The 12,500-nt window shown below is 45.5% G+C and overlaps 2 protein-coding genes across 12 annotated transcripts in view; both read left to right on the forward strand.

Annotated features, from left to right (window-relative positions):
* The window catches only part of LOC123747494 (microtubule-associated protein 1B-like), a 38,446-nt gene that overhangs the window by 17,846 nt on the left and 8,100 nt on the right, over positions 1-12,500 (forward strand). The window contains exon 3 of the mRNA XM_069313150.1: positions 1,046-1,286. Coding sequence (XP_069169251.1) covers positions 1,046-1,286 — 241 coding nt within the window. The remainder of the gene's footprint in view (positions 1-1,045; positions 1,287-12,500) is intronic.
* LOC123767372 (uncharacterized) overlaps positions 1,077-12,500 on the forward strand; it is a 648,238-nt gene continuing 636,814 nt past the window's right edge. For all 11 annotated transcript variants that reach the window (XR_011224571.1, XR_011224570.1, XR_011224572.1 and 8 more), the window contains exon 1: positions 1,077-1,286. The gene's annotated coding sequence lies outside the window, so the exon portion shown is untranslated. The remainder of the gene's footprint in view (positions 1,287-12,500) is intronic.

Raw genomic sequence — 12,500 nt, forward strand, 5'->3', positions numbered from 1 at the left:
TTGGAAGCTGTTTTTTTATTAAATATTTCAAAAGAGTTGTTTTGTAACCACGGAGCTGAGTCTTTGTCTATATAAGCACGAGTACAGTGTCTTGTAATGTTACAAGTTACAGTGTCTTGTAATGTTACAAGTTACTGTGTCTTGTAATGTTACAAGTTACTGTGTCTTGTAATGTTACAAGTTACTGTGTCTTGTTATGTTACAAGTTACTGTGTCTTGTAATGTTACAAGTTACTGTGTCTTGTAATGTTACAAGTTACTGTGTCTTGTAATGTTACAAGTTACTGTGTCTTGTAATGTTACAAGTTACTGTGTCTTGTTATGTTACAAGTTACTGTGTCTTGTTATGTTACAAGTTACTGTGTCTTGTAATGTTACAAGTTACTGTGTCTTGTAATGTTACAAGTTACTGTGTCTTGTAATGTTACAAGTTACTGTGTCTTGTAATGTTACAAGTTACTGTGTCTTGTAATGTTACAAGTTACAGTGTCTTGTTATGTTACAAGTTACTGTGTCTTGTAATGTTACAAGTTACTGTGTCTTGTAATGTTACAAGTTACTGTGTCTTGTAATGTTACAAGTTACTGTGTCTTGTTATGTTACAAGTTACTGTGTCTTGTAATGTTACAAGTTACTGTGTCTTGTTATGTTACAAGTTACTGTGTCTTGTTATGTTACAAGTTACTGTGTCTTGTAATGTTACAAGTTACTGTGTCTTGTAATGTTACAAGTTACTGTGTCTTGTAATGTTACAAGTTACTGTGTCTTGTAATGTTACAAGTTACTGTGTCTTGTAATGTTACAAGTTACAGTGTCTTGTTATGTTACAAGTTACTGTGTCTTGTAATGTTACAAGTTACTGTGTCTTGTAATGTTACAAGTTACTGTGTCTTGTTATGTTACAAGTTACTGTGTCTTGTTATGTTACAAGTTACTGTGTCTTGTTATGTTGTGAGTACCTTGTACTTTTGCCGTCTCAAGTTGTGGTTGTACTTAAGTGTCTTGACTATGGATCTAACAAGTTGTACGTTCTCTCTCTTTGCAGACACATCCGCAGAGAGCGTGGTGGGCGTGGAGGCTGGCGGAGAGGGGTCTGTGGGCGGGGAGGCGGCGTCGCGGGCGTGCGGGTGGGGGTGGGTGGGCCAAGATGGCCGTTGCTTCCTCCTGGTGGAGGAGAAGGCTAGGTGGGCGGTGGCGGAGGCTGCGTGTGTGGGCCGAGGAGGGCACCTGGCCGCTGTCACCTCTCCCCAGGTGGCAGCCCTGCTCTCCCACGTCACAGCTAACAGGTGAGTCTGAGACCTACTCTCCCACGTCACAGCTAACAGGTGAGTCTAAGACCTACTCTCTCACGTCACAGGTGAGTCTAAGACCTACACTCTCACGTCACAGGTGAGTCTAACACCTACACTCTCACGTCACAGGTGAGTCTAACACCTACACTCTCACGTCACAGGTGAGTCTAACACCTACACTCTCACGTCACAGGTGAGTCTAACACCTACACTCTCACGTCACAGGTGAGTCTTACACCTACACTCTCACGTCACAGGTGAGTCTAACACCTACACTCTCACGTCACAGGTGAGTCTAACACCTACACTCTCACGTCACAGGTGAGTCTAACACCTACACTCTCACGTCACAGGTGAGTCTAACACCTACACTCTCACGTCACAGGTGAGTCTAACACCTACACTCTCACGTCACAGGTGAGTCTAACACCTACACTCTCACGTCACAGGTGAGTCTAACACCTACACTCTCACGTCACAGGTGAGTCTAACACCTACACTCTCACGTCACAGGTGAGTCTAACACCTACACTCTCACGTCACAGGTGAGTCTAACACCTACACTCTCACGTCACAGGTGAGTCTAACACCTACACTCTCACGTCACAGGTGAGTCTAACACCTACACTCTCACGTCACAGGTGACTCTAACACCTACTCTCCCACATCACAGCTAACTTGACAGGTGAGTCTTATTAGGTTCCCTCCAAGGTTACAGCAGTCTTAGAGAGGAGACTAGCATGCTAGCATGCCCACTGTACAGGACCCCAGCGTGAGCCTCGCCTCTACCATAGAGGTGCTAGCATGCCCACTGTACAGGACCCCAGCGTGAGCCTGGCCTCTACCATAGAGGTACTAGCATGCCCACTGTACAGGACCCCAGCGTGAGCCTCGCCTCTACCATAGAGGTGCTAGCATGCCCACTGTACAGGACCCCAGCGTGAGCCTGGCCTCTACCATAGAGGTGCTAGCATGCCCACTGTACAGGACCCCAGCGTGAGCCTCGCCTCTACCATAGAGGTGCTAGCATGCCCACTGTACAGGACCCCAGCGTGAGCCTGGCCTCGACCATAGAGGTACTAGCATGCCCACTGTACAGGACCCCAGCGTGAGCCTGGCCTCTACCATAGAGGTGCTAGCATGCCCACTGTACAGGACCCCAGCGTGAGCCTGGCCTCTACCATAGAGGTACTAGCATGCCCACTGTACAGGACCCCAGCGTGAGCCTGGCCTCTACCATAGAGGTGCTAGCATGCCCACTGTACAGGACCCCAGCGTGAGCCTGGCCTCTACCATAGAGGTACTAGCATGCCCACTGTACAGGACCCCAGCGTGAGCCTGGCCTCTACCATAGAGGTGCTAACATGCCCACTGTACAGGACCCCAGCATGAGCCTGGCCTCTACCATAGAGGTGCCTGCATGCCCACTGTACAGGACCCCAGCGTGAGCCTGGCCTCTACCATAGAGGTGCTAACATGCCCACTGTACAGGACCCCAGCGTGAGCCTGGCCTCTACCATAGAGGTGCTAACATGCCCACTGTACAGGACCCCAGCATGAGCCTGGCCTCTACCACAGAGGTACTAGCATGCCCACTGTACAGGACCCCAGCGTGAGCCTGGCCTCTACCATAGAGGTGCTAACATGCCCACTGTACAGGACCCCAGCGTGAGCCTGGCCTCGACCATAGAGGTACTAGCATGCCCACTGTACAGGACCCCAGCGTGAGCCTGGCCTCTACCATAGAGGTGCTAGCATGCCCACTGTACAGGACCCCAGCGTGAGCCTGGCCTCTACCATAGAGGTACTAGCATGCCCACTGTACAGGACCCCAGCGTGAGCCTGGCCTCTACCATAGAGGTGCTAGCATGCCCACTGTACAGGACCCCAGCGTGAGCCTGGCCTCTACCATAGAGGTACTAGCATGCCCACTGTACAGGACCCCAGCGTGAGCCTGGCCTCTACCATAGAGGTGCTAACATGCCCACTGTACAGGACCCCAGCATGAGCCTGGCCTCTACCATAGAGGTGCCTGCATGCCCACTGTACAGGACCCCAGCGTGAGCCTGGCCTCTACCATAGAGGTGCTAACATGCCCACTGTACAGGACCCCAGCGTGAGCCTGGCCTCTACCATAGAGGTGCCTGCATGCCCACTGTACAGGACCCCAGCATGAGCCTGGCCTCTACCATAGAGGTGCCTGCATGCCCACTGTACAGGACCCCAGCATGAGCCTGGCCTCTACCATAGAGGTGCTAGCATGCCCACTGTACAGGACCCCAGCGTGAGCTTGGCCTCTACCATAGAGGTGCTAGCATGCCTACTGTACAGGACCCCAGCGTGAGCCTGGCCTCTACCATAGAGGTGCTATCATGCCCACTGTACAGGACCCCAGCGTGAGCCTGACCTCTACCATAGAGGTGCCTGCATGCCCACTGTACAGGACCCCAGCGTGAGCCTGGCCCCCACCGTTCTATACCCATATTTGGAGGTTATTAACGATGATGCGGTGTAGAGGAAGGTATCGTGGCTATTAATAATAGGGGCAGCGGACAGCAGTATCCTGATTATGGCTTTTCGTATCTGTAGCAGACCCTTGAGGGCAAAATATCAACCAGTAACTTAATACTACGTTGAATCAACGTTGATAACCTTAGGGGTTGCTTGAGATTGGTTGAATGAAGCTGCGTAGGAGTCGCGTCTTGGACGTGGTGGTGAGCAGACGTGTTTATGTTGCTCTCTGCTACTGGCGTCTGGTGGGTGGACGTGTTTGTCGTCGCTGTCGGCCGGTGTGTTGACTGGTGGGCGTGTAGCCGGACGCTCGGGGTGGTATATGGGGCGTCATGGGCTCCTATACACCTCCACTTAAGCGGAAGGAGTCCGTAGGACTCCAAGTAAAGTTCTAATTCTGATTCCGACCTTGTCTGCACGACGATCTTCCAAGTGCTACAGATAAAGATGGACGAAATATTTGGTTACCAACCACTGCCAGGGAACAGAGTGGTGTGAAATTTGACAACAATGTGGCGTTTTCCGAGTTTCTAAAGAAGTATGATGTTGGCATTATCAGTTAGCCTAATGGGAAAAGATCAGTGCAAGTGATTAATTTGAGTAAAACGTTTACATATGTTTCTGTGAGGGATGCGCCATTTGAAATGTTGAATGGAACTATTACTCACATACGGGAACCTTTATGGGAAAATGGACAATGTTCGTTTCAATAAATATATCTATGGAGCAGGAAATGGGTGTTTCAATGGTACAAGAACAGTGAAAATGGAACTACACTAATATTCCTTCATCAGTGCCAGTAGCAGGTCAATATATTAAATTTATATACAGTTGACAACTGTAAACATGTTTTAAGTGTAGGCGTACTGGTCACATGGCTGCTGGGTCAACCCGTCCTCTTAAAAATAACGTCACTTTTCGCTCGTATGCGCGCTATGGCCAAATTTGGACGTAATTTGAAATGAAATCGACTCACAAAAGTGACGTATTGTTCCGTTTTCTGTTTGAGTCGTCCGGCTTACTCGGTAAGGTTAAAAGAGTTTGCTTTCAATTAACGTTTTTCATAACGTTTTGTAACTTTATGAGAATTTCCTGCCCACCTAACCAATCAGAGGACCCTTAACTTACTGTTGTTGAAAAAAAAACAATTATTTTCATTTTTTTTTTCATTTTCAAATTACGTCCATTTTCGGCCATACGGGCAAACGGCCAAAAGCGACGTCATTTTTAAGAGGACAGGTTGAACGTACTGGTCACTTGACTGCTGCCTGCCAGGTGGAGACAACAGAACTCGTCAACATTTTTCATGAACAAGACTTCCCGCCATTACTGTAGGACAGTGTACCAGAACATGCCCCCCACTGGTGCAAGTGCTGCCGCTCCAGGCGGGGTTATCTTGAGGTTATCTTGAGGTGATTTCGGGGCTTTAGTGTCCCCGCGGCCCGGTCCTCGACCAGGCCTCCACCCCCAGGAAGCAGCCCGTGACAGCTGACTAACACCCAGGTACCTATTTTACTGCTAGGTAATAGGGGCATAGGGTGAAAGAAACTTTGCCCATTGTTTCTCGCCGGCGCCTGGGATCGAACCCAGGACCACAGGATCACAAGTCCAGCGTGCTGTCCGCTCGGCCGACCGGCTCCCTTGCTCCCACCCTCCTTGGGGTGGCTGAAGTAACCCAAAACTCCGTACGTGACACGTCTGTGGAAGCGACTCCCAGTGGGAGTGAGGACGGTACAGGCGACACTGCTCAGGGGCCAGATTCACGAAGCAGTTACGCAAGCACTTACGAACCTGTACATCTTTTCTCAATCTTAGGCGGCTTTGTTTACAATTATTAAACAGTTAATGAACTCCAAAGCACCAGGAGGCTGTTTATAACAATAACAACAGTTGATTGGCAACTTTTCATGCTTGTAAACTGTTTAATAAATGTAACCAAAGCCGTCAAAGATTGAGGAAAGATGTACACGTTCGTAAGTGCTTGCGTAACTGCTTCGTGAATCTGACGCCCATAACATAGTCCAGCCCCTCCTCCAGAAATACGGAGGTAAATGTAAATCCCCATAAGTGCAATTATGTACTATATATGACAGTCAGGAATTGTACTTATTTTCACTTAGTATTAAACTGTACTGTCAAATATATTGGATTTGAAGACTATGAACAGATAAGATTTATCCTTGATTCATTGATTCCGTCCGTTCTGTCATATTCAATAATTATGTTAGAAGTCTCCGTGGTGTAGTGGTAAGACACTCGCCTGGCGTTCCGCGAGCGCTATGTCATGGGTTCGTATCCTGGCCGGGGAGGATTTACTGGGCGCAATTCCTTAACTGTAGCCTCTGTTTAACGCAACAGTAAAATGTGTACTTGGATGAAAAAACGATTCTTCGCGGCAGGGGATCGTATTCCAGGGACCGTAGGATTAAGGACCTGCCCGAAACGCTACGCGTACTAGTGGCTGTACAAGAATGTAACAACTCTTGTATATATCTAAAAAAAAAAAAAAAAGTACATCTGTGCCGAAAATGGTCACCGGGAGCTGTCGGGAATTGGGTCAAGGGTCAGACGACTTCCAATTCTTTTGTACAATCAGTATGGTATATCGTTTGTTCAAAATCGCTAATCTCCGAAAGTTCTTTACCGATTGCTTTGAAATTTTTCCCCTAATTTTCCAATCGCATCCGAGCGGGTTTTCATATACATACTATACTGATGTCACATCTGTGACGGAAGAAACATGCTTTCTTTGGAAAACTGTGTTTTTCATGTTTTTCATGTGAGAGAAATCTTCGAAACCTCTTTACCGATTGCTTTGAAATTTTGACACGACGTTGCATTCTAATAGGCGCATGTTTTTATATACCTACTATATACATGCCTCAACTGTGACAGAAAAAACATGTTTTTTTTTTTTTAAACAGTGCCATCTGTTGAACGTAAGAGCAACACACGCTGTAATCTTCCAAAGTTCTTCACCGAATGTTTTGAAATTCTGACAAAATGTTCCATTCGAATATGCAAGTGTTTTTATATACCTACTATATAGATACCACGCCTGTGACAAGTAAAATAATTTTTTTTTTAAACAGAGCCATCTGTTGCACGTAATAGCAACACTTACGCTTTACTAAATATGTTATGAATTCCATGTCATTGTTTCTGATTGCGTTGATAAATTTAATTTTCATGAATTTCGATTTATTTTCATTTTTATTGAATTATTTTGTGTGACATTGTGTTGGAATTGAGCTGTGTTGTTTATCATACCTCGTAGAGGGGCCTCGAGGGGCCTCGTAGCCTGGTGGATAGCGCGCAGGACTCGTAATTCTGTGGCGCGGGTTCGATTCCCGCACGAGGCAGAAACAAATGGGCAAAGTTTCTTTCACCCTATGCCCCTGTTACCTAGCAGTAAATAGGTACCTGGGTGTTAGTCAGCTGTCACGGGCTGCTTCCTGGGGGTGGAGGCCTGGTCGAGGACCGGGCCGCGGGGACACTAAAGCCCCGAAATCATCTCAAGATAACCTCAAGATTACCGTTCATTTCGTAAGTATAAATATTGATGCCAAACCTGTGACAGGTAAAAACATGATTTTTTTTTAAACAACACCATCTGTTGCACGTAAGAGCCACACACGCTATACTAAATATGTTTCGACTCCATTTCAATGTTTCCGATTTCATTGATAAATGGAATTTTGATAGATTTCGAATTATTCTCATTTTGATTTAATTATTTTGTGTAACATTGCATTGGAATTGAACTTTGTTGTAAACCATACCGTTCTTTTCGTCAGTATAGTTTCTATTTTTATGTTTTCATTGTTTTTCATTTCGTTTTTAATTGTTTTTCTTATATCAGTCATGAGGACATCAGATCATTTGATGTTCCCAATTTTCTGATGGGAACATCAGCTCATTTGGGAATGCATCGGATGAGGAAGTGGGGAATAGTGGGGAGGAGGAGGGGACGGAAGTGGGGGATGATGGGGAGGAGGAGGGGACGGAAGTGGGGGATGGTGGGGAGGAGGAGGGGACGGAAGTGGGGGATGATGGGGAGGAGGAGGGGACGGAAGTGGGGGATGATGGGGAGGAGGAGGGGACGGAAGTGGGGGATGGTGGGACGGGAATGGAAGGAAGGACGAGGGGAAGGGGTAGTGGGGAATGGAGGGGAGGACGGGGAGACAGGGGGAGGGTTGCTGTGGCTCAGCAACGCACATTCGTTGCTGAGCCACAGCATCGCGTGGCCGGGTACAGCTATATATGTCGTACCTAATTACCAATTACCTAATAACCATAATTGCACTACTTGGTCTAGTATGCAATGTCCGATATGCTTAACAGGCAGAATGTAGGGTGATTTTCGGTATTTTCAAATATTTCTTTTCAAATTGGTTTATTTCAGTTAATAATTGAAATTATTAATTTAATTAAAAACATGAATTATTATATTAACTAGGAACATGAATTACAGACTCAGTCATATTAAGCCAAGTTAGATAGGTTAGATTAGGTTAAGTTAGGTTAGATAGGTACATTTAGGTTAGGTTAGGTTAGGTTAGGTTAGGTTAGGGAGCTACACATGTACACTTAGTGTAGCCGCCATAGTATCATATATATATATATATATATATATATATATATATATATATATATATATATATATATATATATATAAATAATATGATACTAAACTTTTGGACTACTTAGACAATTAAAATTAACGAAAGATTATCTAATACAGTTAACAGATATTCTAACAATATTCTACAGGTAACAGATTTTGCATTTAGGGAATTACAGGGTCCCAGGTTCGAGTACAAAATTTTCAAAATTGCGTTCTGAATACAAAAATGACGAGATGTGGAGTCGACATTGGTAAGAGATCTTAGACTATGAAATTAATGCTCAAGTGTTCGAAATACAGAAAAAAGTGTACTGACGTTCAAAGGAAAAAGTCTTATATGGAACAATGCACTTTTTGTTCTGATTTTTGGTTATCAATTCATGTTAATAAAGCTGATAGAATTGTTAAAATTATAATATTTGAACGGTATCAATTGCCCGGACCTGATGAGTTGGTTTGCATTCTTGAAGGAGTGCAGAGAGGAGGAAGTGTGTTGTCCACTGGGAAGCACTCTCACTACGTCTACTGGGAAGCACTCTCACTTCATCCACTGGGAAGCACTCTCACTACGTCCACTGGGAAGCACTCTCACTACGTCCACTGGGAAGCACTCTCACTACGTCCACTGGGAAGCACTCTCACTACGTCCACTGGGAAGCACTCTACATCCACTGGGAAGCACTCTACATCCACTGGGAAGCACTCTCACTTCATCCACTGGGAAGCACTCTCACTACATCCACTGGGAAGCACTCTCACTACATCCACTGGGAAGCACTCTCACTTCATCCACTGGGAAGCACTCTCACTTCATCCACTGGGAAGCACTCTCACTTCATCCACTGGGAAGCATTCAACATCCACTGGGAAGCACTCTCACTACATCCACTGGGAAGCACTCTCACTTCATCCACTGGGAAGCACTCAACATCCACTGGGAAGCACACTCACTACATCCACTGGGAAGCACTCTCACTTCATCCACTGGGAAGCACTCTCACTTCATCCACTGGGAAGCACACTCACTACATCCACTGGGAAGCACTCTCACTTCATCCACTGGGAAGCACTCTCACTTCATCCACTGGGAAGCACACTCACTACATCCACTGGGAAGCACTCTCACTTCATCCACTGGGAAGCACTCTCACTTCATCCACTGGGAAGCACTCTCACTACATCCACTGGGAAGCACTCTCACTACATCCACTGGGAAGCACTCTCACTACATCCACTGGGAAGCACTCTCACTTCATCCACTGGGAAGCACTCTACATCCACTGGGAAGCACACTCACTACATCCACTGGGAAGCACTCTCACTTCATCCACTGGGAAGCACTCTCACTTCATCCACTGGGAAGCACTCTCACTACATCCACTGGGAAGCACTCTCACTACATCCACTGGGAAGCACTCTCACTACATCCACTGGGAAGCACTCTCACTTCATCCACTGGGAAGCACTCTACATCCACTGGGAAGCACTCTATCACTCAACACATCAGGCACAACCCTGCGAACACTGTATAAACATCAGAGGTCCACGGTTGCTCAGTGTTCTCCCAGTGAGCATAAGAAATATTGCCGGAACAACCGTGGACATCTTCAAGAGGAAACTAGATTATTTTCTAAAAGACGTGCCGGACCAACCGGGCTGTGGTGGGTATGTGGGCCTGCGGGCCGCTCCAAGCAACAGTCTGTAGGACCAAGCTCTCACAAGTCCAGCCTGGCCTCGGGCCGGGCTTAGGGAGTAGAACTACTCCCAGAACCCCATCAAGCAGGCACATAAACAGTCCCCACAGCCTGGAGGGTCACCAACGTAGTCCCGAAATAGAAAATAGGAGACGGAGCTCTCTCTGCAAATTACTGGTTAGCCTGACTTCGATAGGGGAAAAGTTCCTTCAGCCTTTAATAGAGGAGTCAGTACGAAAGTACACTAACATACCCACGGCTCGATGAAGGATTCTCAACCCTGACTTCTTGCGAGGGCGTCCTTGTCTCACAAATCTGCTATTCTGCGACACAAATGTTTTGAAGACGGTAACAATTATGGCGTCTGTCTTGACCTTTGTTCGGTGGTGGACAGAGCTGCAGGAGAGGCTGACGAGGAAGGTTGAGGCCCACGACATTAAAGGGGATGTTCTCAGTGGGGTCGAAGCCTCGTTGAAGAACAGGCAACAGGGAGTTAGCATCAGTGAGGTGACCCCGTGTGTTCACGATCACTAGTATGCCCCCCCGGAGTCTTTGTGGTTATATATCAATTACCTAGATGTTGAGTCTACATTAAAATCATCAAGTTTGTAGATGTCACGGAATTTGGCCCAGTATTAAGATGGAATTTGAACTCGACGGAACTCCAGATCGACATCACCCCATTGTAGACCGGGAATGAGCAATGACAAATGCATTTTAACGTCAAATGCTGCAAATTCGTTAACTGGGAAACAACCGGTTGCGCCGTCTACCGGATGACTTGTGCAACCGGTAGATGACTTTTTGACCTTTTTTTTTCCCAACCACTTGGTCTGGACGGTAGAGCAACGGTCTCCCTTCATGCAGGTCGGCGTTCAATTCCCGACCGTCCAAGTGGTTTGGCACCATTCCTTCCACCCGTCCCATCCCAAATGCTTATCCTGACCCCTTCCCAGTGCTATATAGTCGTAATGGCTTGGCGCTTTCCCCCCTGATAGTTCCTGATAGTTGGGCAACTTTTGGACAAATCGAAGTGAGAGACTTTGGGGGAATAACTAGCAGTGATGAATTAATGGGATACGCAATGTGTATTAAAAAAAAATCACGTATTATGTATTAAAAAACAGTCATTTTCTCATGTATAATAATTTGTACAAGTACTGTAATACTTAAGGAATTGGCTAGTAATCTTCACACTGAAGCCGTCAACCTTAAGGTCCACAATAACGAGATTGTTGCAATTTGCTTTCAATTGATCTTTAGCGGTGTTTGGGGAGCTATTGACTGGTATCGCTTCCGCTATGTCCCACTCTCTCTCTTGTAATTGTTCTTAAATGAACTATGCAAGTTCTGCTTTGTCTCCCAGTAACTTGTTTCGTCCGCTCGTGAGCACCACTGATGATCCCACCAATCTGTGGCTGAAACAAAGTATATATTCGTGTATTTTCGTCAACAAAACCATTTTAAAAGAAGTTTTCAAAAAGTGTTTGTGTGTGTTTCAGGAGCCAGATTCACGAAAGCACTTAGGCAAACACTTACGAACCTGTCCACCTTTTCTCAATCTTTGGCGGCTTTGTTTACAATTATTAATTAAATTAAACAGTTAATGAGCTCCGAAGCACCAGGAGGCTGTTTATAACAATAACAACAGCTGATTGGCAAGTTTTCATGGTCGTAAACAATTTAATAAATGTAACCAAAGCCGTCAAAGATTGAGGAAAGATGTACACGTTCGTAAGTGCTTTCGTGAATCTGGCTCCAGGTGTGTAAATTACTCGGAAATTAATTGAGCGAAGCGTGACCCCTTAGAGAGGAGGGTGTACAATCTTTAAAGGGAAGGAAGGTGCGTTATTGTAGGTCTGAATTGTTCTCCTTCCCAGAGTGATTGTTTCTGTTATTGTTTTGACGGGCTCTAGAGGGGCTGGCCGGTCAGAATTTACGATTTAGAGAACGCAGGAATACCCAGACTCCTGTAGGGTTAGTGGGTAGAGTACTCACTACAGGTACAGTGTGGAGGGAGGTGGGGACACCTGTAGCGACCTAACCTAACCTTCTTAGTATGTTAAGATAAGCATCTTATTGCTTCTTAATTACAATTAGTACTTAACCTATACCAATATTGATATTACAGTTTTATAAAAATAATAAAATAAAACCAAAATATTTAAATCAATTGTAAAGTAACTCAGGATATTGTCAAATTTTGTATAAAATCTCTATTGTTTAATAAAACTGTAAAAGAAATTCCTAATATTAAAACTGGTGTTAAGCAAGTCTAAAGGAAGTGTTTGTACCATAAAAACAAAATATAACTGAGCATGTACCACATATGTACTTATTAATAAGCCAAATAATGACTATAAGCAATAAGTTATA

The sequence above is a fragment of the Procambarus clarkii genome, chromosome 74 (assembly GCF_040958095.1).
Source record: "Procambarus clarkii isolate CNS0578487 chromosome 74, FALCON_Pclarkii_2.0, whole genome shotgun sequence".
Taxonomy (NCBI): Eukaryota; Metazoa; Arthropoda; class Malacostraca; order Decapoda; family Cambaridae; genus Procambarus; species Procambarus clarkii.